The sequence below is a fragment of the Loxodonta africana genome, chromosome 12, assembly GCF_030014295.1.
Source record: "Loxodonta africana isolate mLoxAfr1 chromosome 12, mLoxAfr1.hap2, whole genome shotgun sequence".
NCBI classification, from domain to species: Eukaryota; Metazoa; Chordata; class Mammalia; order Proboscidea; family Elephantidae; genus Loxodonta; species Loxodonta africana.
The window spans coordinates 97257741-97284629 of NC_087353.1; the positions used below are offsets into that span (position 1 = coordinate 97257741).

At 42.3% G+C, this 26889-nt stretch overlaps 1 protein-coding gene across 7 annotated transcripts in view; it reads right to left on the reverse strand.

Annotated features, from left to right (window-relative positions):
* Nucleotides 1-15320, reverse strand: part of USP42 (ubiquitin specific peptidase 42) — a 58116-nt gene extending 42796 nt beyond the window's left edge. For 2 of the 7 annotated variants that reach the window (XM_064296022.1, XM_010596276.3), the window contains exons 1-3: nt 12381-14636; nt 10046-10295; nt 7261-7461 (exon numbers count right to left, since the gene is read on the reverse strand). In XM_064296022.1, coding sequence (XP_064152092.1) covers nt 7261-7461; nt 10046-10286 — 442 coding nt within the window. In that variant the 5' untranslated portion in view covers nt 10287-10295; nt 12381-14636. The other 5 variants (XM_064296020.1, XM_064296021.1, XM_023555957.2 and 2 more) reach the window with 5 other exon arrangements.
* Nucleotides 15321-26889: the final 11569 nt, after the last annotated feature.

The window sequence follows — 26889 nt, forward strand, 5'->3', positions numbered from 1 at the left end:
GTGGTCCAACCGAATGTGGAAATTATAAAACAATATCATTAATATCACATGCAAGCAAAATTTTACTGAAGATCATTCAAAAACGGCTGCAGCAGTATATCGACAGGGAACTGCCAGAAATTCAGGCTGGTTTCAGAAGAGGACGTGGAACCAGGGATATCATTGCTGATGTCAGATGGATCCTGGCTGAAAGCAGAGAATACCAGAAGGATGTTTATCTCTGTTTTATTGACTACGCAAAGGCATTCGACTGTGTGGACCATAACAAATTACGGATAACACTGCAAAGAATGGAAATTCCAGAACACTTAATTGTGCTCATGAGGAACCTTTACATAGATCAAGAGGCAGTTGTTCGGACAGAACAAGGGGATACTGATTGGTTTAATGTCAGGAAAGGTGTGCGTCAGGGTTGTATTCTTTCACCATACCTATTCAATCTGTATGCTGAGCAAATAATCCTAGAGGCTGGACTATATGAAGAACGGGGCATCAGGACTGGAGGAAGACTCATTAACAACCTGAGTTATGCAGATCACACAACCTTGCTTGCTGAAAGCGAAGAGGACTTGAAGCACTTATTAATGAAGATCAAAGACCACAGCCTTCAGTATGGATTGCACCTCAACATAAAGAAAACAAAAATCCTCACAACTGGACCAATGAGCAACATCATGATAAACGGAGAAAAGGCTGAAGCTGTCAAGGATTTCATTTTACTTGGATCCACAATGAACAGCCATGGAAGCAGCAGTCAAGAAATCAAAAGACGTATTGCATTGGGTAAATCTGCTGCAAAGGACCTCTTTAAAGTGTTGAAGAGCAAAGATGTCACCTTGAAGACTAAGGTGCGCCTGACCCAAGCCATGGTATTTTCAATCGCATCATATGCATGTGGGAGCTGGACGATGAATAAGGAAGACCAAAGAATTGATGCCTTTGAATTGTGGTGTTGGCGAAGAATACTGAACACACCATTGACTGCCAGAAGAACGAATAAATCTGTCTTGGAAGAAGTACAACCAGAATGCTCCTTAGCGGCAAGGATGGCGAGACTGTGTCTTACATACTTTGGACATGTTGTCAGGAGGGATCAGTCCCTGGAGAAGGACATGATGCTTGGCAGAGTATGGGGTCAGCGGAAAAGAGGAAAACTCTCAATGAGGTGGATTGACACGGTAGCTGCAACAATGAGCTCACGCATAACAATGATTGTAAGGACTGCTCAGGACCGGACAGTGTTTCGTTCTGTAGTGCACAGTGTCACTATGAGTCAGAATCGACTTGATGGCACGAAACAACAACAACAGAAAACAGGTGTCCTTCTACAGGTGAACAGTTAAAACAAGCTATGTGCATTCACACAATGGACTACTACTTAGCAATAAAAAGGAACAACCTGGATGAATTTCCAGAGAACTATGCTGAGTGAAAAAGATCCAATCTCAAAAGGTTACATACTATCTAATTCAATATAACATTTTCAAGTGACAAAATTAGAGAGATGGAGAGTAGATTAGTGGTTGCCAGGGCTTAAACAGGAGGTCAGGGCGGAAGGAATGTGGGCTTGGCTATAAAAGGACAACATAAGGGATCCTCCTTATGGTGATGGAAATGTTTTGTATCTTGACTGTATCAATGTCAATATCCCAGTTGAGATACTGAATCATAGTTTTGCAAGTGTTGCCACTGGGGCAACTGGTAAGGGTACACGGGATCTCAGCATTGTTTCTTAAAACTGCATATGAATCTACATACAGTTACCTAAAAATAAAAAGTTTAATTTAAAAATAGGCAAAATAAAGCCTTTTGACCAAAACAAAGCAACAAAACACCCAGAACGAATTCATAACCAGAAAGAAAAGGTAAGAGAGGTCCTTCATGTATGAAAAAGATACCAGATGGAAATCTGGATCTACACAAAGGAATGAAAAGCAGCAGAAACAGTAAACAAGTAGATAATAAAATTTTTTAAAAGACTAAAGTTCTTTAACAGACTACTTAAAGCAAAACTAAAAAATTATATAAAGGCTATTTAAAGCAAAAACAACAACAATACAATATATAAAAAAATATATAGTTTATAACATATGTAAAAGTCACATGGATGACAATAATAGCACAGATGCCAGGAGAAGGAAAATATTAAGTATACTGCAATATTGTTCTTATACTACACATAAAGTAGAATAATATTTTAAAGTAAACTGTGGTAAGTTAACAATGTATACTATAAATCCTGAAGCAATCACCAAAAAAGAAAACAGTATTATATAAAACATGCCAATAAAGGAGAGAAAATAATACCATAGAAAGTACTCAATTCAAAAGGGGGAAAAAAAAGATGAAACAGGCAAGAAAAAATAAATAAGACAAGTAGAAAAGAAATCACAAGATGGTACATTTAAACCCAACCATATATAAGAATCTCCTTAAATGTGAATGGCCTAAATTTCCCCAAAAAATGCCTGAGACTGTCAGCTTAGATAAAAAAGCAAGATCGAGCTATAGGCTATTTACTAGAAATCCACTTTAACTACAGACACAAATAAGTTAAAGGTAAAAAGATGGAAACAAGATATACCATGCTTACATTAATCACTAAGAAAACTGGAGTGGCTATGTTAATATCACACAAAATGGATTACGGAGCAAAGACTGCTAGGGATAAAGAGGGTCATTTCACAATGGCAAAGAGGTCACTTTTTCAAAAGATCATAACAATCTTAGATGACAGAGTTGCAAAATACCTGAAGCAGAAACTGATAAAACGAAAGAATAGATAAATTCACAAATTATGGATTGATTTCAATACCCCCTCTCAAAAATCTGACCTAACAAACAGAAAAGCAGTAATGACACAGAAGACCTCAACAACACTATCAACTCCCTAAACATTTATAGGAACTCCAACCAATGAAAGCAGAATACACATCTTAAGTGCTTACGGAACATTTGGTAAAACAGAACACGGTGCAGAAAACAAGTCTCATGTTTAAAAAGGTTCACTCAAATAGTTAAAAAAAAAAATATGTTCTCTAACCACAATGAAATTAAGTTAAAAATCAGTGACAGGAAGATTTCTGGAAAATCCCCAAACATCTGGCAACTCAACAACACACTTCAAAATAATCACAAGGGAAACTGGAAGTATTCTGAACTGAATAAAAATTAATACATGACATAGCAAAATGTTTAAGATGCAGCTAAAGCAGCCCTTACAGGGAAATTTATAGCATTAAAGGCTTATATTAGAAAAGAAAGGTCTCAAGTGAAATGATCTAAAACTTTAAACTAGAAAAAGAGCACATTAAACCCAAAGTAAGCAGAAGAAAATGAATAATAAAATCTGTACAAACAACAATGAAATAGAAAAAAGAAAACCAATGAAACCAAGAGCCAATTCTCTGAGATCAGTAAGATTAATAAACCTCCAGTCAGGCTGATCAGGAAAAAAGAGGAGACACAAATTAACAATACCAGCAATGAAGAGAGGAAATCACTACAGGTCTCAAAGGAAGTAAAAGGATAATAAGAGAACACTATGAACAATTGTATGCCAATAAATTCAACAACTAAGATAAATTCCTCAAAGGACACAAACTACCAAAGCTCCCTAAAGAAAAAATATATACCCTGAACAGCCCTATATCTATTAAAGAAATTAAATATGTAGTTAAAAACCTACCCAAGAAAACTCCAAGGCCCAGACAGCTTCCCTGATGAAATCTACCTAACACTTAAGGAAGAAAAAACACCTATTCTAGACAAACTCTTCCAGGAAACAAAAGAGGAAAGAATACATCCAAACACATTCTATGATGCCACCATTACCCTAATGCTCAAACCAAAGATCATAAGAAACTATAGACTAATATCCCTTGTGAGCATGCAGTTCTTTTAAAAACTTTAACAACTCAAATACAGCAATATACAGAAAGAATCATGATGTACTGGGATTTATCTCAGGAATGCAAGGTTAGTTTAACATTCAAACACTCAACCTGGTAAAGGGTATCTTTAAAAAACCTATAGTTAACATCACAGTTAATGGTGAAAAACTAAATGCTTTTCCCCTAAGACTGGGAAAGAGACAGGTGTCTACTCTTACCATACTTATTCAATACTGTAATGGAGGTCCTAGCCAGTATAAACAGCAAGAAAAGAAATAAAGGGCATATGGGCTGGAAAAGAAGAAGTAAAATAGTCTTTATTCATAGATTATATGATTATCTCTGTATAAAACCTTAAAGAATCTTAAAAAAAAAGACTACTAAAATTAATAAGTGAGTTAAAGGAAGGTTACAGGGTACAAGGTTAACACACAAAAATTAACTGTATTCCCATATTCTAGGAATGAACAATCAGAAGTAAAAAAAAATTTTAAATATCACTTATAAAGTTATCAGAAGTATGAAATATTTAGGGATAGATCTGATAAAAGATGTGTAGGACTTGTACACTGAAAACTGTACAACATTGCTAAGAGAAACTAAAGATGATCTAAATAAACAGAGAGATACACCTTGTTTGTGAGTTAGAAGACAATATTGTTTAGATGTCGATTCACCCCAAATTGATCTATAGATTCAACACAATTTCAATCAAAATCCCAGGATTTTTTTTTGGTAGAAATTGATTCTAAAATTCATTTGGAAATACAAAGGACCAAGAACGGTCAAAAACTCTGAAAAAGAAGAACAAAGCTAGAAAAATTCCCTGACTTCAAAACTTGTAAATATATGGTTAGTAATCAAGACATTGTGGTATGGTATCAAGATAGACAAACAGATCAATAGAACAGAACGGAGAATCCAGACGTACATCCATACATAAATGGGCAATTGAATTTTTTACAAAGGCGCAAAGATGTGTGGGAACAACTGGATACACATAGGCAAAAAAATGGACTTCGATCCATTCTTCACCACAAAGAAAAATTAGCTCAAAACGGATCATAGGCCTCAACGTACAGCTAAAGCTGGAAAAATTGAAGAAGGAAAAATAGGAGAAAATCTTTGTGACCTCTGGTTAGTAAAAGAGCTCTTAAAACCACACCTAAAGCATGACTGATAAAAAGTATTGACTCAGAATTTCTCAGAAGTTGAGAGTGTCTGCTCTTCGAAACACACTGTTAAAAAAATGAAACAATAAGCCACAGACTAAGAAAATATTTGCAAGTCACATATCTGATAAAAAAAAAAGACTTATGTCCAGAATACATAAAGAACACTAAAAACTCAACAATAAGAAAACTACTCAATTTTAAAATGGGCAAAGATTTAAACAGACACTTTAGCAAAGCAAATATACAAATGGCAAGTTAGCACCTGAAGGATGTTCACCCTCATTATTCATTAGGGAAATACAAATCAAAGCCACAATATTACACTGCTACACTATACACCTGTCAGAGTGGCCAACACTGAAAAGACTGACCACGACAGGTACTAGGAAGGATGTGGGGCAAACGGAACTTTCAGTTACTACTTGTGTGAATGTAAAATGCCACAATCCCTTTGGGACACAGTTTGGGAGTTTCTTAAAAAGTTAAGCATACACCTACCATGGGATCAAGCCAATCCACTTGTAGATATTTACTGAAGAGAAATGAAAACATACGTCCTTATAAAAACTTGTTTACAACTCAAATGTCCATCAACAGGTGAATGGAGAAACAAACTGCAGTGCATCCATACAATGGAATACACTCAGCAAAAAAAAAAAAAAGGCATGAACTAATGATATATGCAACAAAATGGAATAATATGAAAGTAATTATGCTGAGTGAGAGACACCAGAAAATAAAAGAACATATTCTATATGATTTTACTTACATGACATTCTAGAAAATGCAAGCTGATTTCCAGTGACAGAAAGCGTATCAGTGGTTGCCTGGGGTGGAGCGGATAAGCGGTAGGGAGAAGGGGAATGAAGCGATTTCCAAGAGTGATAAGGAAATATTGGGAGTGATGGATACACTCATTATCTTAACTGTGGTGATAGTTTCAAGGACGTGTACAAATGTGAAAATGTACCAAATTGTGTATTTAAATATGTGCCTTTTTTTTTTGTGTGTGTGTATCAATGATATCTCATGAGGGCAGGGAAAACAGAAGAAAAAAAAACTACCAGTAGCATAAAAGATAGGCACCTAATTCTGGACACCAGCAGCTTCTGACTTTTTGTCTTGGTCCTCTCCTGCTGTCCAGGGGCCAGTGCTGGGTTTTCATCCACACCCTACTTTCATTAAGCGTAAAAGTGATAGGAAAGCTGTCTGTGAGGAATGAATTATGGACTCAGAAAGGGAGAAAATGAGGGCAAAGAGAATGTTCACTCTAATTCAAACCCCCTGGCATAACAAACACCTCTCGGTGGTCAGATTATAGGTGATTTTCCTTTAGTTTCTTTAAACTTTACTTTCTGAATTCTTTATAAGTATTACTTTGCTCTTTGGAGATAAAAAGTTTAAAAGAATCAGTTTAAATTCATCATTAAATAAAGAACTACTCTAAAAGAAACCAAGGGGTTTTTCCCCCTGATAATTCATGAACAGCACCAGAACACACATACACAAATCTGCGGATTAATTCAGACTTAGGGACAGGGACATTTCATTCATAAGGATGCTCTTCAAAAGACAATACACAATATATGTAGAAGGTCAAAACCTCAAAACATGGATATGTTCCAAAGTCTGCCTTTTCTCAGTCAACCACTGAGTTGGCGTTCACCTAATTAGAGACACTATGATGTTTTAACTGATGTCCTGCCCTTTAGGTTGAAGACTGAACTGTCACACTCAAAAGGGAGTCCTGTTTCAAGGAGGCTGGGACAACAACAAGAGGTTTCCTCACCTCTAGGGCTTATCAGCCTGTAAATGAATGAAGCGTTACAACACAGGATCTCTGCCAGGAGAGTCAGGGTCTTAACCCCGCTTCGTCCCAAGCTGTTGGCGTCAGAGATCTATGCTACATTTTTTAGCACATGCAGAAAATCACCACAGAATTCAGAAATCCAAAGTGATTATAACATATATTTCTTTTTAAATAATTTCACAGGTCAAATCGGGTGCAAAATGCTTTTTATGCTAGGTGAACACAAATCCTAAGAGTTCCTCTTGGGTTTTTGAAAGAATACAAACCAACCTCTAAGTGATCATAGAATTCTCAGCTTAATTCTTTCCTTTCATTTCAGATTAAAATGGAAGTAGGTTAGCATACCACAATACCACAAACGTACAGTGACACCAACACTTACATGTCTTGGAGTGTTCATGTGATAGCATGTAATTGGCGAGAGGCGGTGTGTAAGTTAAACACTGCAAGGCTGCATTGGCAAAACAGGTATTGCCCAAATTCTGGAGCCCGGCTCCAACTCTATGAGTCTGTTGCCACTTAAGGCAGATCTTCTCAGATGGGAAGAGAACTTTTTGTGGAGGAGCAATGCCATCACCTAGGACTAGAAAAATAAACAACAGATATTTAAAAACAAAGCCTGGCATGCCTCTAAGGCTAAATAAATAGCAACACATCAAGCCTGAATCTGATCCAGACTCTAAATCCTATTACCAGTTTACCGGAAATACAAGAAAGAAAAGGAAATTTTAAAAAGAACGAACACGGGAAACTCTACATGATTTGATTTCTTCAATAAATAAATTGCAAGAGCCAAAAAAGAAGGGGATTCAGAGATGAAAGGCAATTTATGACACATACCCACCAAATACAAAGTGTAGACCTTGTTTGAATCTTGATTTGAACCAACTGTCAAAAAACTGTATGACAACCAGGGAAATCTGAACATTGACTAGATTCTTACATAAAGACATTTTTTTTTAAATCCTTATTTTTTAGATATACACATTAAAATACTTACAGATAAAATGTGAAATCTTGGATCTGCTTTAAAATAATTTGGGGTGGGAGAGCGAACGGGCAGAGGTATAGATGAAACAAGATTGGCCATGAGTTGATAAATGTCAAAGTTGGCTGCTGGGTACATGAGAGTTCCTAATAGTCTCTCTTCTTTTATATCTATTTAAAATTTTCCACAGTAAAAAGTTAAAAACAAACCAAAAAAACCCACCATAATTAGAAAGTACAGGATAAGTCAATTCCCTATAACACTTGCTATGGATGCGTATATTCAGTACCCCTACCATCACTGTCATCCTTGCCAACATCTCACTTACTGAGCCCTAACTAGCCCAACAGTCTCGATTTTAAGGCCTAATATATTGTCCCTCCCATGTTGCCAGTAAGGAAACAGGCTTTGAACTCTGGATGTTGGGCACCACCACATCACACTTATAAGTTCCCTCCTTATCCACAGGGGATGCCCTCCAAGACCGAAGGTGGATGCCTGACGCCTCAGATAGTACCTAACCCTGTATGTATTGCTTTGTCCTATACATACATACGTATCTATAATAAAGTTTAATTTATAAATTGGCTACAGTAAGAGATTAACAACATTAATAATAACATAGAACAATTATAACAGTATACTATAATGAAAGTTATGTGAATGTGGTCTCCGGGCCGGACAAAGTGAGATTTCATCACGCTACTCGTTTAACATTTTCGGACTATGGTTGACCACAGGTAACTGAAACCACAGAAAGTGAAACCATGGCTAAGGGGGAGGGCTACTATATTCAGTTTTAGAAGGTTTTATCTCTTTTTAAGAATTTTAACAGTTTACTAATGACTAAGCACATTACTAGAACTCAGGTGCAGCTCAAGAAAAAACAACTTATTTAGGAAAGTTCCTAATCATTCATAGCGAGATTAATTTTTCAAAGGCTTTCCAGTTCCTGGGTGCTACTAATGGGTGAGACTGCCACAGGTGGTTCTCTATAAACACAGGCATTGGTGAGCATTTTAGCAAGCAAACGTAGGCTTCAGCACAGTGGGGAATGGGAAGCAATATCAGGTAACAAGTAATGAACCTACAGAGAGTGGGACAAACAACCCGGAAAAGGGAGAAGCAAGAAGATGTGAAGGAAGTCCTAAGGGAAAGAGAGAGGAGCCCAAGCAACACGGCAGGAAGCTGGAGTCTGTGGAGGAAGGTGCCCTGTGGGAAACTCCCGGTGGTGAGGGAGCCAAAGGACTTTAAACCTCTGTGTGTAACATTCAGTTGTTTGTGTTTGTGACGGAAATGCTTCCTGTGACCCAATCTCCAAATCACAGTATCACACTTACTGAGAGGACTCAGGAGCCCTGGTGGCATGGTGGTTAAGAGCTTGGCTGCAAACCTAAAGGTCAGCAGTTCAAATCTACCAGACACTCCTTGAAAGCCCTATGGGACAGTTCTACTCTGCCCTATAGGGTCCCTGTGAGTCAGAATCAACTCAAAGGGAATGAGTCTGGTTTGGTAAGAGGACTGAAAACCAAACAAGGTTCAAACGATTCTAAGGAAAACTAAGCCAAACAACTTTCCTAGTAGGAGCTAATTCTATTACCTGTCTTTGCATTTCAAAGCCTTCAAATTCAAAAACTTTTAAGTACAAATTAAAAGTGTCAATGTTTTATTTATCTGAGAAAGTTTTAACAAATGTAACAGCATTTATACTGTTTTAACAAATATATTATCTATTCTCTTTCAAAAAGAAAAATTACTCCAGATGATTTTAACAGGCAAAAAAAATGTGGATAGAGCCCATTGTCAAAACGCAGCCATCTTTTAAAACATCTTTAAATTTGTAAGACAGACATCTACTTAGCGAACTATAATAACTACTAATTAATTGACAAGTTAATTAACATAATGATTGCCCATCTCAATTCGCACCAAGATAAAATTTAGGAAGAGACTAACTGCAAACATCTCAGTAACTAAGAATAATCTTACCTGTTGTGATACACGTGCTGATCGTGTACAAGCAGCTGCGGAAAACGAAGCCTGCCAAAAAATCTAACTCTGCTGGCCGCTCAGCAGGCGATACGTTTTGCAAAATAAGCCCTTCTGTGAAACTACCAACCCACTGACAGCATTCATACAGGAGTTTCTGGTAATGATCCTGTCTTTCTAAAAACAGTACCTTGATCCTTTTGTGGTGATGGCTTTGATTTATCAGGTACGGATGAACTTGAATAAACTACAGCACCAGGTACTGGTCCTAAAGAAAGTGTGTGATTTGAGACATCATTTAACGAAGACACAGCACCCCAGCTGGCAGAGCCTGCATCCATGTCTCCAGGTGAGACTGCTTCAGAACTGCCAGGCTGATTCTGATAGGCTGATGGTTCTGAAGATTCAGAAGCTTTGTCAACTATGGTCATTGTTCAACTCTGCAAGAGACGAGAAGCACACGTTTGTTTCATAACATGAGGAAAGTAATCTATTTGTTCTACCGCTAGATCTGGGAAAATTATCCTAGCCACTTCTAATTATTTTCAAACAAATCACCCAAATACAAAAGCAATAGTATTCTCTAGCAGTTCTGCAATAGTTTCTTTGGGACAATTAGCATTGTGCTACCCTGAACGTGTCCACATTTTCTATTTTAAAACCTTCAATGAAGTACTTGATTACAAGATCCTTTTCTATTCCATCCCCCCTAAAAGTGTGATATCTCAGTTTACAATCAATGTCCAATTCTATATATTTACAAGTGCCTGGTTTTTTCTCTCTAGTACTTAAAACTGGCACGTTACATGCACTGGCACATTTGACTAAATTTTCAATCTGAATACGATTCCTCAGGAAAACATCTCAACTACAGGAAGAGAAAATCTTTTATTCTGAACTAAAAGTCCAAAATGACATTGTTTTATGGGCATTTTAAAATATTATAGACAGTCTCATCTTTACAGCAAACACATTTTTCTGGAAAGATTCATTTAGATGGCATGTATAACCTTTTTAATGAAGTCCGTAAGACACTAGTGACTTCAGACTTGAGCACAAACGCATGTTAAAAAAAGTATTTAATTATAATTGTCTCTCTGAATACTATTTTTAAATCTTACAGCTACCACTAATTGGGCATTTTCAATATGCTGGACACTGTTAATCACTGTATATACATTAATTTTCAAAATGAACCTATGAGAGATCAGACACACACATCCACAGGGTCTATAAAATGAAGCAAGTGTAACCCAAACTATTCAGCTGCTGGGGCTATGGAGCCAGGTCCAACATTCCCAGCTGGGGTTCCTCCAAGCCACATCACCTAGTTAGCAGAACAGTTTTAGGAATGCTCCCAAAACTGCCCAATGGCAGCTAGCGTTGAAAAACAGTACCCTCCCCCAACCCCACAGCCAAATCCGGCTGCCTAACACCTAGACTTGGCAACGTCTGACCTAGTAACCTCTCTGCACACTCCCCGGGTTATATTCCCGCCACACAGAGCTCAGTTCCAGTCTCTGCTCGCTCTGGACTCCACATAGGCCACTCTTTTTTCTCTTGTGTCTTCCATTCTTCCACCTCCTGCCAGTTAACACTTCCACTTCTCTGTTAAGAATTTATTTTCTCCAGGAACTTTCCTTGACAAGCTCCCTTCCCCTGGATTTGGTTAGAAACCTGTCCCATGTGCTTCTACAGCTGATTTCTCTGGTAGTACTTCAGCACTTTGCACAGCCCTTTTGTTACTTTCCATCCTGTTCTTATTTATATCCCCTGACCAGGTATGCGGAGAGCCCTAGCAGCACAGTGGTTAAGAACTCAGCTGCTGACCAAAAAGCCAACACTTCGAATCCACCAGTCACTCCTCAGAAACCCCATGGGGCAGTTCTACTGTGTCCTATAGCGTCAGCATCAGTCAGAACTGACTCAACCTCAACAGGTTTGGAACTGGCACACAGAAGACTTTCACGTGGTTCTGGAGACGGAAAGTAGCTAACATTGGCCTTCAGCACCAACCTGTGCTGAGTGGGAGCTCTGCTGGCACTGCGGTTAAGAGCTCAGGTGCTAACCAAAAAGTTAGCAGTCGGAATCCACCAGCTACTCCTTGGAGACCCTATGGGGCAGGTCTACTCTGTCCTATAGAGTCACTATGAGGTGGAATTGACTTGACCGCAACGGGTTTTGTGCTGAGTGATTTATGTACAGTATCTCATTTAATCCTTCAAAAAAGAACTCTGAAGAAGGAATAGCCTTTAAAATATTCTTTAAAAGTATCTCTATAAAGTACAAAGGATAATAACAAAAGTATCCACGTACTTCCCATCTCAACAAACAACTGTTATGGTGCACTGGCTCTTCACGGTAAGTTTGTTTTTCAAATGCCTCAATTTAGTTGTTTATAACTTTTTATTCAGATTATCATTAAAAAAAAGCACAACCTTGGGAAAAAAAATTGGAATCTTATATGGAAATAGCAAAAAAAAAACCAAACTAAACCCACTGCTGTCAAGTCGATTCTGACTCACAATGACACCACAGCACACAGTAGAACTGCCCACAGGGTTTCCGAGGCTGTGTATCTTTATGGAAGCAGACTGCCACATCTTTCTCTCACGGAGTGGCTGGTGGGTTCAAACCGCTGACCTTTCGGTTAGCAACCATGCGTTTTTAACCACTGTGCCACCAGGGCTCCTTGGAAACAGAAAAGCAGATAGCAATTAGATTTCAATAAATGGAGAAAAACTAAAATGAATTTTTTTTAAACAAAAGCAAAGAGTTTTATTGAAGGCAAGACAGTTTAAACTGGAGAAACACACAGTCTACAAAGTAAAACTGCAGTACTCCGAAGTGGTGCAATAACAAAAACTATTTATATAGTAAAACTGAGTTGAAATTTTTAGTCAGTCTCACACACGTAAGCCTCATTCAGGGAAAAAGCTTGAGCAATATTACCTAAATGAAGTTTACTTTCCCCACTTTACAGTTAAATTATGAAACTTGGGGGGGGGGACAGAAGAAAACAAAAGAGGAAGAGAAGGAGAAGGAAAAGAATATGAAAGCCAAAAGAGGGTAATTTAAAAAATTAATCCAGCCTTATTTACGGTAATGTTAAAGAGCAGCAAAAACCTTTATTTTCCTGGGATAAACATCCCTTCAGGATAATCATTAATAAATGATCAAATACAAACCATTTTACTTGCTCCAATTACTGTTTTGAGATGGAAAAGATCTCTTAAATGAAAAAAGAAATTAACAAAAGCATACAATTCAGTCATCAGTAACTGTATAGCACTGTAATTTTGGGAAGACAGACAAAAACCGTACCTTCTTCCTTTGTATATTCAGCCACTCAAATTCTTATCCTAAAACCCACAGGTATCAAACTAAACTCCATCTGCCTCAGAAATAACCTTTCTAGACACCAAACAATGTTGTGTGGGACTCAGGAATGATCAGGTTATGTACATGTTCTTTACTCAGTAAAGCTTCAAAACTTACTGTCATAAATATCAAGTCTTCCAAGCAACTACTTCAAAGAAAAGTTAAAATTTCTCTCAACATCTTCTGATGAGAAACGAAGTTACAACGGCGTGATTTAAAAAGTTAGCATGCATGGATCACAGTTGGATGCATGTGGAGGAATAAGGCCATCAACCTTACAATTGTCTCCTTTGCTTTAAATACAATCTTTTATTCAAAAGTCTTAAAATTCTTAGCCCCTTGTATTTCATCTTTGCAGTAACCAAACACTACAACGAATTGTTTTTTTCATTAGAAGAAAGACATATATATATACATATATACACACACATAGCTATTTAAACATCGTGGCACTCCACATACCTTGGTGCAATAATATCAACACATGTGAAAAATAAACTGTTACACTCTAGTTTCTCGTAAACAATGTAACTCACGTTCTTGCTGCATTTCCACTTTGACACACACACACACATGCTTTAAAAAGACGCAACCTCGATTTTCATTATACTTAAGTAAACAAGGAAACCCAGGACGAATAGTGGTTAAGATCTATGGCTGCTAATCAAAAGGTCAGCAGTTCAAATCTACCAGGCGCTCCTTGGAAACCCTATGGGATAGTTCTACTCTGTCCTTCCGGGTCCCTATGAGTCGGAATGGACTCGACGGCAACGGGTTCGGGTTTTTGGTTTTTTAAAATAAAACGTTAGCCTTACACCTTTATAAGCCAAATACTGCAGACTTAATCCAAAGATCTAGAAAAGAAAGTGAAAGTGACCCTATGTAAAAACAAATGAGTGACAATGATTCCTCGTATCCCCTATGTACTTTGAATGAATAATTCAGTAAAAGAATTCAATTAAAAAATTCACAACTCTTAAAAAACTGCAACTCGACAAAAATGTGGAAGCTCCTACGAATACTGTTCCTACCTTTAAAAAAAAAAAAAGGCGCTAACTAGTTTTTCTACCAGTTTGGGGGTTTTATTTGAAATAACCAACATGTTTTCCCACAACCAAGTAAAGCATCAAGGTTTCCCTGGATATAAGAGAGCTTATGCACCAAAGGCTAATTTCAACCGCCCTCATCACAGCGAGTTTAAAGTCCTGGATAATAAAACTTCTGGCCCGTCCAAGTTTCACTGCAAACCTCCGAGGCTGCTCTGTCCCCCGCTCTCCCGGCCGCCGGGGCTCCTCCTGCCCCGGAGATAAAGAACCTGACGGCGGCACACATGCTCCGGCGCACGCTCCGCCCGGCCCGGCCGGCTCCTCCTCTCCCCGCCGTCCCGCACCTACCCGCGAGGCGTGGGCCAGTCGGCGGGGCAGCCAGGTGCGCGGGCCGGCGGCCGGGGCGGGGGCGCCCGGGCTGCCCAAGTTCGCTCTTCGGGGGACGCGGTGGGGGTGGGGAGGCGAGCCCGCAGCTCCCGGGGGCGCCGGAGCCGAGGTGACACCACGCGGGGGGCGGGCGAGCCGGGACCCCGGCTCCACGGTTCCGCGGGCGGCGGCCGGCACACGCCCACCCGGCCCAGACCCCGGCCGCCCGCCGCCCGCAGACGCCGGCCCGGCCCCCCGGCGAGGGGGCGGGCTCGGGCCCGGCGGGGGTGGAAAGCAGTGTCCATGGCAACCGGGGGGGTCCGGCCTCCCCGCGCAGCCCCGCTCTCCGGGCGTCCGGCCGCGGCGGCCACCGCCCCCTCCCCAGCGGCCGGGCTCGGGCGGGCGGCGACGGCGCTGCCACCGGCCCGGCGGGGTCCCGGCCGGCCCGCGGCTGCGGAGGGGGCGGCGGGCGAGGGGCCGCGCCAGCTCCCGGAGGGCCGCGCCGCCGGCCGGGCTGAGGAGCGGCCGGGCCGGCTACGGCTGAGGCGAGCGGGGCGCTCCGCTGGCCCCACGTCGGCCGGCAGCCGCGGGAAGGAGGCGGGAGCTTACCTGACCCGGCTCGGCGCTCGCTCCATCCCCCTCGGCCGCCGCCGCCGCCGCCGCCGCCGCCGCCGCCGCACACAGCCCAGCCGCCCGGCGGGGGACAATGACGTGCCTCCATCCGGGCACCGCCGCCGCCGCCTCCGGGTCAGCGCCGCGCCCGCCGCGCCCCGCCGGGCCGCTAGGGGGCGCTCCAGGGCCGCGCCCGCACGCGCCACCGCCCAGGGGCCGTCGCACAAGAGGCGCGGCGCGCAGCTAACGGGCCGGGCGAGCGCGGGAGGGGTCTTCACCAAAGGGCCGCGGGCGAAGGTTAGCCTCTTGCGTCACTGGAGCGCCGGGCCGCAGGCGGAAGGAGCGCTCTGATTGGCCGAGCGGTTGTGTCGCGGCGTCTAGCCGGGCGAAGAGCCCTGCCCAGCGGCCGCCCCCGCCGTGATAGCCGGGTGGCGCCTGGAGCCGGCCTTTGCGCCTCCGCCTTCTCTCGGACAGCGGGGAGGCCGTCTCTCTGACCTCAGGGGACGCCCTTCGCCACCGCGAAGCCCTCCCAGCCCGGGCGCTCCGGCGCGGAACTCTGCCCAAATGCGCTCCCGCGCTCGGCATAGGCCCGAGGAGGGGCGAGTGGCCCGAGGCAACCCCGCGGGGTCTCCAGCCGGCGCCGGGCGGACGGCACGCGCGGAAGAACAGGGGCCAGAGACGAATAGCGGCCCCGTTAAAACCGGTTCCCCCCAGCGCTTCGCCCTCCACGACTGCAGCGCTCGTCTCTCGGCTGGGATGCGCGGCATCTACGTATGCCGGCCCCACCGGTGCTCTGGCTCCCTCCACCAGCCTTCACAAACTGTTACGGAAGGGGCGAATTTTGAGTCTGGCTCCAGAAAAGGGATAGATACCTGCCATCAGTCAAGATTTCTTCTTAAATCTTAGCATTCTACAGTCTTGCGGGGCAACTGGACCAGCTCTTGCCCTCAAGTGCCAGGTCCAAACTTTCACCCACCGATTGGACCTCTGCACCGCGGTGCCTAACAGAACTAATTCGTTGTTGCCTCTCCCTTCATCAGGACCCTCCTCCTCCCTGTTGGGTTCCCTCCCTTTGATTAAGGGCATGACCCTACCCTGCAGTGACCTGAGTCTGTCTTTGTCTCTCTCCCTCCCCACACGATGTAACCCCTTACACCAAGTCACATCAGCCTGACCCACTCCCAGTCAACCACAGGGGCTGTGATTCTGACCTCTTCCTGAATCAGCCTTTATCTTCTCTGGTGCTCCACTCCTAGTCTTTCTCCACTTCCTTTCAACCTTCATGTGTGGCCAGGGTGATCTTTCAAAATCACAGGTCAGATCATATTACTCCTCAGAGCCTTCAGCCACTTCCTTGGCACACGAAAGCGGCGTTGAAGGCCTCAAGTCACCTTTCTTCTTTTATGTGTCCCACTTATTACAGGCTGTCTTTTCTACCAACTCCCAGTACCCTGCCCCACCCCACCCCATATGGGCTTATAGAAATCGTACCCATGCCTCCTCTTCCACCAAGCCTTCCATGAGTCCCAGATCAGTCTTATTACAATCCCCTCCCCACAGGTTGCAGGTATCTTTTATGATAAGCACTTAATCCCACTATTATGGAAAAAAATTCATTGAAGTGATAAAATATTGTTTGGAGCAGAACACTGAAGTACTCTGAGGAACAAGAAGGGAAAAGGGGAATTCCAAATTGCCAAAATCCAGTGCCCACTTTCAATATTAACAAAACACAACTTTATTCCTGATGAAGCATGGTTATGGAATTTTGCCTTCATAGCCCCTTCAACACTACTAGAGTTGTAACAACAGAACAGCTGTAGCGGTAAACTCCGTAAGTTACTTGCCTTTTGCAAATAACTTTCAGATGACTAAACACGGAATGGAAGGCATCAAAAAGCCACATCCTTAGTACTCCCTGAACTTTGTGGTATGTTAAAATATTTCCCTAGGAAGTTACATGAGCAAATTGGCTTCTAATTCCATTTTTATTTCACACTCTATCAATGAACTGCCTCTCCAGTCAGTCCCTTAAATCTGAGTAGAATATCTGAACAACGTGGGTAGAAAAAGGAATTAAAAAAAAAATCTACCCAGAACAGGCTCTGGAGGGGGGCTTGCCCCTCCTCCTCCATGTCCTCAAAGCAAACAGAGAGGCTCTGTTCTTCTAAAGTTTGTTTCCACTCACTCTAGCACAACTGACAACAGAAACAGAGAAGCTACAAAGATTAAGAAGTTCCTGCCTTTAAACAGCTGGGTCTTTGGCTGAGAGGGTAAGTAAACTTGCCCCACAAACTCCTCCAGACCAGAGCTTAATGAATGCTATTTGGAGAAAGGATTTCACTTTTGTCTCTACCATTACAAGCTTTGTGACCTACAGAAATTAAATATCCCACTTCCCTTACCAAAACTGTCTTTCTGCTAGAAGCAACCAGACTACAAGTGCCCCACCCCTAGTCCGGGTGATAGCATAATCAAAGACAGATGGGTTACTTTCTGAGGACCCCATACTCTTAGGGAGCCTGTAGTGGGCGCTGTTATGTCCTACCCAGATCCCCTATATTGGGCTGATGCACTTTGTTCTCACCTCCCAGCTGCTATGAGTGTTAGCTGATAAATAGCTCACAGCTGCCCCCTTCTCGAAAGAACTATTATTGACTCAAGGGGAACCGCCTCAATGGAGAGGTTAACCACCAATAAGAGCCTAGAAAAAGGAGCTCTGGTGGCACACTGGTTATGTGCTTGGCTGCTAACTGAAAGTTTGGCGGTTCGAACCTACCAGCCGCTCCGCAGTAGAACGATGTGGCAGTCTGGTTCCATAAAGATCCATAAAGATTACAGCCTTGGAAAACCAATGGAGTAGTTCTACTCCATCCTATAGGGTTGCTATGAGTCAGGATTGACGGCACTCACCAACAATAACCATATCGTCATAGCTTATACCAATGACTCACTGACACGGGTACAAAAGGCCTTGCCTCCAGTTGTGACCAATTCTGCAGTCCGGTTCATGCTCCAGAGCTCCCTGTGGGATCAGAGCCAAGTTGGTCTCCCACTGAAACGACATCCTTGCTTATCTCCTTTCCCTGCCTCTCCTCCTGCTTTCATTCCCTTTCTCCTGGAGCATTCCCTCAATACATCCCGTGCACCTACATTCTGTCTCAAGCCCTGCTTGTAGACAGCCTGACTTAAGACAGTAGGCATGGCCCTAAGAACCAGAGTCTAAGGATAGGAGTCCATGGTGATAGGAATACGGAGAGCTATGTGTAAGTTTGTGTAAGTTTTCCACCTGAGGAGAACTGGGGTGGCTGTGGGTAGAAGGGAAAGGTGATGGATTATTCAATATCTTTGATGTTTGATGGCATGGGGGAAATAGTAATTATCAGAAATGTGAAACTGGGTGGCTGCCGATCCTTTTTTTATTATTATTGTTGTTGTAAAAATATACATAACAACATTTGCCAATTGAACGTTTTTCAGGTGTACAGTTTAGTGATATCAATTACATTAATTATGTTGTACAACCATCCATAATCGTTGCCAAACTTCCCAACACCATCGGCCACTGATGCTTTAAAGAGAAAAAGATGACAGGCTCAGGGTGATTAATTCTCACCATAAAGCCGGAGAGACTCCTGAGCAGTCTGTTTAACTATCATCTGTAGTCAGAGGGCAGACAGCACTGACGGCCAGGATTTCAAAGGAGCAGAACTTTAGACAAGGTTGAATTCTCAGCCATGGTCAATCTCCAACACCAAAGTCAGGGCTCTGATAAGGAAGGGGTAGAACCCTGAGACTAGGGATGAGAATCTAACATCAGGAGAACTTCAGACTTTCCTAACCCCTCTGGGCCTCCAGAAGTGATCCACTCCTACTTGTTAGAGGATAGTGGCACACACCTCTGCACCAAGGCTATGCTGTAGCCTCAAAAAAGGCAGGTACCGTTCAAGACAATGTATTCTGTCTAGAATCTGCCCCCATGGCCACCAGACCAGTCACTAAAGTGAAGTTCCAGTTGGCTTGCTAAGGGAGGAGTGGAATTTTTCCTTGAAGGAGCTGCAGGACCTGGCTAATACAGTGAAATGGGACTGCCTTGGTTTTCCAGGTCTTGCAAGTTTTCCACCTTTAACAAAGTGCAGTCTTACCACTTTTTTTTTTTTTTAAGTCATTTTCTATTAGTGGAAAATATTTTACTTTTCCTTCTTTGACAGGTTTCCATCTTACACAATTCCAGGTTTTGCAGATTTTACTGTGAACCAGCAGGAACTGCAGATAAGGCTCCTAAGAGGGTTAGATGGGGGAGAGGAAATAGAGGCGATCTCCCACAATAAAGGTTTAGCACTTTGTCGAGGGCCCCGGTGGGGGCTGCTTCTGATATACTTGTAGGGATGAAAATTGGAAAAAGAAATTACCCACATAAAATGGAGTAGAGGAGAGCCCCTGGGTCTTGCTTCCCTGGGTGTCGCTTCCCTACTAGCCCAGTGGTTGGTGGTTTGAACCCACCCAGCAATGCCTCAGAAGATAGGCCTGGCAGTCTGCTTCTGAAAGGTCACAGCCTTGAAAACCCTATGGAGGAGCTCTCCTCTGCACATATTGAGTCACTATGAGTCAGAATTGACTTGACGGCAACCAAAAACAACAAATGGCATAGAGGTGCCATGATTTCCGTGGTAGACAGTGGAGGAATGAGTCAGTAGGCTCAGGGCAGTAGACGTGCTAAATGGGTGTTACCAGCTGACTATATTCCATGAGAAGGCCTGGAAGACACTGTTTAATCAAGGCCATGGGGTCCGGGGGGAGTCACCACCAGCTTTGCTGAGAAGCTCAGTGGTAGTAGTTGTTGTCTGTAAGCTGGGACTGATGATAGGAGGTACTGTTACAGAACTGCGTTCCCTATTAGCAAGGGCGATGATAGGATCCTGCAGCAGCAGAGGCTGGGTGGCAGCACTTACTCATCAGAAATAAGGTGGGCATGATTGCTGTTGTGGGCAGCAAGGTCAGAATGGCAGATAGAGGCACCCGATTTGCAGGGATCCAGCCTTGGTGGTGCAGTGGTTAAGAGCTTGACGGCTAACCAAAAGGTTGGCAGTTTGAATCCACCAGCCACTCCTTGGAAGCCCTATGAGGCGGTTCTACTCTGTCCTATAGGGTCGCTATGAGTTGGAATCGATTTGACAGCAGTGGGTTTTGGTACATAGCTAACAGAACGGGGGCAAGATAGATGGGAAGTCAACAAGGGCATAAGGTACATAATCAAAGGATGTATATAATACTGGATGTGCAAAAGGCCGAGGTCAGTTTTCCCCGCTGGAAATCACAGTCACCTACCCAGTTTCCCCACTTGAGCCGTTCTTGGCCACAAAACACCCATCCACTAAAGGAGAAGCCAATTCTCTGGCAAATGTACATAAATTGTTAGAGTGTATATTATTGTGTATATCCTCAATAACAACAAAATAAAGAAAATTTACGTTAGAGTCACTTCCTGGTTCACAAACGTATAATCCAAATAGATGTACTTAGCAACTGGCAGCACCCTCACATTGGTTCATCTGTAGAATAAGAGCTATTGTGGTTGAAAAAGCCACATTGAAGCCCCAGAAATGATCCTCTCTGGCCAAAAGAATAAATCCTGGGGAGCAGCAGAGAATAGTGCCAGTCTCAAAGTTGTAAAAGATACAGGAGTGGTGGTTGCCATCATACCCCCAAATTAGTTCACCAGTCTGGCCTCCTAAACACTGGTTGGCTCATAAGGGATGACAGTAGACTATTGCAGACTTAACCATCAAGGACCCATCTAGCACAAACTTAATTCTACCACTACCTGCTCCATCCCTGGGAGTCCTATGGCCACAACAGAATGGAGTAGTACTAAGGATCTTTTAGTCAATCCTTGCCCTGAGCCCCTCAAAGCAAACATAAACCAGGCCCGTTACCTCTTGTAGATTTTACTCATATTGCCTTTGAACTAAGAAGAAATAGCCACCAAAAAGTAGACTAGTCACAAAGCACACTCAAAAGAAATGCCTACCTTTAATTGTTAGAGTGCTCAGATGGCACCATCAAGCAACCTGTACCTCAGACTCAGCCATCAGGAGTGCTGACTGGAGACAGACCATGTGTAAATCCCAGCTCAGCTCTATTTGCTGAGCTTTTTGAGTCTTGCTTTGGACTCATGAAATGAGATGAGTGAAATAAAAGGCTAGCTTAATTTATCAAAGCCAACTTCATCCTAAGTGATCACTAATACCCCTTCCCCCTAGCTCAACATAAGGCATTAAAGCCCAAAAGTTTTTAAGGAAAGTTAGGTTTAATTTTTTGAGGGCCACTATCTCCTAAGAAGAAAACCTGAGACTGTGGCTGGCCAAATCTTAGACCCAGTTTGTTTTTAAATGACCAATCCCAAGTCACTCCTTTATGTATTGCCAAAATATTTAGGACCCAGAAAAACTCATGCATTGGAGATACTATACCTACTTTCCAGAGATTTGCATGATTAGTTACCCCACACTGTGACAATGACCCAAATGAGGAAGGAAAGCCGTGGAGGGCAGTGGGCAGGTCCAGCCCTGAAGTGGATACTCTCTGGGCAAAGTTTTAGGAAGGAAGTGATACTTGAAGGGGGTCTTGAGGGTTAGGTAGAAATTTTTTCAGGCCAATAGCAGTTGGGAAAAGGATGCCAGGATTTCCAGAACTAATGACAACGGAAGCAAAACCTTTCCCTCTCTTTGAACTCCTTTGTCCAAAATCTGCAAAAGTGAAGACACAGTACAGTTGGTAGCAAGGAGAAGGGTCAGCAGGTAGCGTGGTCCGGTAAACTTGGGGCCTTAAAGGAGAAATAGGCATATGGCTGTCAGAGGTATAGATCTAACTGGCTGGGTGAGGCAATAAAGAAAAATATCACTTCCTAGATTTAAATAAAAGGAAACCCTTTCCCGTCCAATTCATGAACAAGATAGGAATGAATGTTATCGTTTCAGTGATCAAACATGACTCTGGAAGTATGCACCCCCTCCAAAAAAGGTATTCCCATCAGAATAGAAACAAAATTATCTTCATTTGCGTATATGTCTCTTTGTAAAAAAGAAAAGCATGAGGTTCATTTAAAAGTTTTCAGGAAGACAGTGATTAAAAGATGAATATACAAGTCAATTAAAATCAACATACTGGCAATATCTCCTAAGAAAATATAATAATTCTTAATCACAAGACAAATACTAAGTAATAAGTAATAAACTTGAAAAATGTACAAGACCTTAAACTCAGGATCAAGAGACCTAAAAAAAAAAGACTTTCTTTTTTTTTTTTTTATCTACTTCCTACATTTTTCTCCTGTAAATGCCAGAAACCTTAGAGGCAAAATTATTTGCCAAAGTGCTTGTCATGATTGAATTGTGTCCCCTAAAAATGTCAACTTGGCCAGGTCATGATTCCCAGTACTCTATGATTGTCTACCATTTTGTCATCTAATGTGATTTCCCCATGTGTTGTAAATCCTATTGGTATGATGTAATGAGATGGATTAGCGGCAGTTATATTGATGAGATCTACAAGATTAGATAGTGTCTTAAGCCAGTCTCTTTCGAGATATAAAAGACAGAAGTGAGTGGAGAGACATGGGAACCTCATACCACCAAGAAAGCAATGTCAGGAGCAGAGCATGTCCTTTGGACCCAAGGTTCCTGCTCAGAGAAGCTCCTAGACCAAGGGAAGATTGATGACATGGACCTTCCTCCAGAGCCGACAGAGCGAGAAAGCCTTCCTCTGAAGCTGATGCCCTGAATTTGGACTTGTAGTCTACTAGACTATAAGAGAGTAAATTTCTTTTTGTTAAAGCCATCCACTTGTGGTATTTCTGTTGTAGCAGCACTAGACGTCCAAGACAATGCTCTAATGTCTTCATTAAGAAAGTCAAAGTCAGGGATCACAATAGAGGGTCCCAGACAAGGTGGAGAAAAATGGAGAACAAAATCCTAATTCACAAAAAAAGAACAGACTTACAGGCCTGACAGAGACTAGAGAAACCCTGGGGGTATGGCCCCAGATACCCTTTCAGTTCAGTAATGAAGTCACTCCTGAGGCTCACCCTTCAGCCAAAGATTAGACAGGCCCATAAAACAAAATGAGACTAAAGGGGCACACTAACCCAGGGGCAACCTAGAAGGCAAGAGGGGACAGGAAGGTTGGTAATAGGGAACCCAAGGTCAAGAGGGGTGAGTGTCATGGGGTTGTTAATGTCATAAAACAGTATGTGTACTAACTGTTTAATGAGAAACTAGTTTGTTCTGTAAACCTTCATCTAAAGTACAATAAAAAAATAAAGTCAAAGTGCACTGACACATCCGTAGTCCCTGAGGGACTGAATTACTGGGCTAAAGGCTGGGGACTATGGTCTCAGGGGTCATCTAGCTCAGTTGGCATAACACAGTTTATAATGTTCTACATCCTACTTTGGTGAGTAGCGTCTGGGGTTGTCATGGATTGAATTATGTCCCCCCCAAAAATGTGTGTATCCATTTGACTGGGCCATGATTCCCATTATTGTGTGACTGTCCTCCATTTTGTGACTGTAATTTTATGTTAAAGAGGATTAGGGTGGAACTGTAACACCCTTACTAAGGTCACATCCCTGATCCAATGTAAAGGGAGTTTCCCCGGGGTGTGGCCTGTACCACCTTTTATCTCACAAGAGATAAAAGGAAAGGGAAGCAAGCAGAGAGTTGGGGACCTCATACCAGCAGTGCTGGGAGCAGACTGCGTCATTCGGACCCAGGGTCCCCGTGCAGAGAAGCTTCTAGTCTGGGGGAAGATCCATGAGAAGGCTGACAGAGAGAGAAAGCCTTTCCCTGGAGCTGACACACTGAATTTGGACTGCTAACCTGCTAGACTGAGAAAATAAATTGCTCTTTGTTAAAGCCATCCACTTGTGGTATTTCTATTATAGCAGCACTAGATGCCTAATATAGAGTTCTTAAAAGCTTGTAAGTGGCCATCTAAGATATTCCACTGGTCCCGGCCCATCTGGAGTAAGGAAGAATGAAGAAAACCAAAGACACAAGGGAAACAATCCAAAGGACTAATGGACCGCAACTACCCCATCCTCCAACAGACTGAGTCCAGCACAACTAGATGCTGCCCGGCTACCACCACTGACTGCTCTGACAGGGATCACAGTAGAGGGTCCCGGACAGAGCCGGAGAAAAACGTAGAACAAAATTCTAACTCACAAAAAAGACCAGACTTACTGGTCTGACAGAGACTGGAGAAACTGCGAGAGTACAGCCCCTGGACACGTTTTTAACATAGTACTGAAGTCATTCCTGAGGATCACCCTTAAGTCAAGGATTAGTCTCGCAAAATAAAATGAGACTAGATGGGCTCACCAACCCAGGGACAAGGATGAGAAGGCAGAAGGGGACAGGAAAGCTGGCAGTGTTCCTGGGGAACCCAAGGTGGAGAAAGGGAGAGTGTTAACACATTGTGGGGTTGGTAACCAATGTGGCAAAACAATATGTGTACTAATTGTTTAATGAGAAACGTATTTGCTCTGTATACTTTCACCTAAATGACAATTAAAAAAAAAAAGTCAAAGTGGCTTTGTTAATGACGAGATATTCCTGTTTGTAAGATTTTAAGTATAATGTAATTCATCCCAAAGAGATTCCTTCTGGAACTTAATAAAATGCTTATAATATAAAGATTAAAATGAGTTTACATTTGCAATGCAGTTAGTCCAAAAAGAATTCCTTCCGGAACTTACTAAAATGTTTTGAATGTTCATCTGGGCAATAAAATCATTCATTAATACACTCAACAATTAGCTTCTTTCCCTTAAAACTGTTTATACTTACATTCATTCAGCAAATATCCATCAAGCACCTACTCTGGAAAGCAGGGAGTGAAAAACGATGTGTTAGACCCTGCCCTCAGTGATCTACCAGTATGTTTGTAGAGGGTGGAAGGAGCCCTGGGAACACAATAGTTAAGAGCTCAGTTGCTAACTGAAAAGTTGGCAGCTTTAACCCATCCAGTGGCTCCATAGGAGAAAGACCTAGCAATCTGTTTCCGTAAAGAATACAACCTAGAAAACCCTATAGGGCAGTCCTACCGGGGTCACTAGGAGTTGGAACAGACTTGATAACAACAAAAATAGAAGGTGGGCAAAGAAAAGGAGTTATACAGTTAAGATATTAATGTCACTATTTCAGGAGGAAAGGGGCAGGAGGGGATGGCACAGACATGGGAGAGGGAAGTTCATTTGCATATTACATGTCTCTTTCTAAAAAAGAGAAAATGCCTGATGCCCGTTTGAAAGTTTTCAGGAATACAGCTGATTAAAAGATGAATATACAAAAGTCAAGTAAAATCGACATACCGGCAATATCTCATGAGAAAAGAAGGCACACTGAGGTTGGGTCCTGAGGATTGAGTTGCAATGAGCCAGGTGAAATAGGGTCTGGGACAACTCAGAGGAGAGACTCAGAGACAGAGATGGATAGAGAAAACAAGAGAGGAATTAAGAACTTAACGTCTAATTCAATTTGATGAGTATCTGAAGGAAGTGATTCTCCACCCTCTCAGAAAAATTTCTCCACATAGAGCTGGCCAGAATAAAGGATGCCACAGGAAAGAGACTCATCTACTACCAGGCTCAGAGTTTCTCTGATCTGAAGAATGGCAATATATGTGTGATGGGTAGAATCACAACTCCCAGGAGCAAAGTGGAAAGCAAGAGAGTTGACAAAAGGATATTATTAATAATTGCTGGCAGTTATATAGAGGGCTACTATGTGCCAGACACTATTTCTAAAGATTTACATCTGTTAACTCCTTCAGTTCTCCTAATTACTATGTGAGGTAGTAAGCATTTCCTTTTTTATAGATGAGTTAACTGAGGAGCCAAAGAAAGGGTTATTCTGGATTGAATTGTATCCCCCCACCGAAAAGAGATGTTGAAGACATAATCTCTAGTACTTGTGAATATGACTTTGCAGATAGGGTCTTTGAAGATGTTAAAAGTTAACCTGAGATCAGGAGTCCTTGGAAACTGTTAACCTTGCAAACAGTTAAAGCACTTAGTTGCTAACCAAAAGGTTGGAGGTTTGAGTCAACCCAGAGGGATCTCAGAAGAAAGACCTGGCAACCTACTTATGAAAAATCAGCCATTGAAAACCTTACGGATGCTGGCATAACTAGATATCCATTTGCAAAAAAATGAAACAGGACCCATACCTCACACCATGCACAAAAACTAACTCCAAGTGGATCAAAGACCTAAACAAAAAAACTAAAACGATAAAGATCATGGAAGAAAAAGTAGAGACAATGTTAGGATCCCTCATACAAGGCATAAACAGAATACAAAACATTACTAAAAATGACGAAGCGAAACCAGATAACTGGGAGCTCCTAAAAATCAAACACCTACGCTCATCTAAAGACCACCGAAAGAGTAAAAAGACCACCTACAGACTGGGAAAAAATTTTCAGCTATGACATCTCTGACCAGCGCCTGATCTCTAAAATCTATATGATTCTGTTAAACCTCAACCACAAAAAGACAAAGAACCCAAACTCAACCACAAAAAGACAAAGAACCCAATCAAAAAGTGGGCAAAGGATATGAACT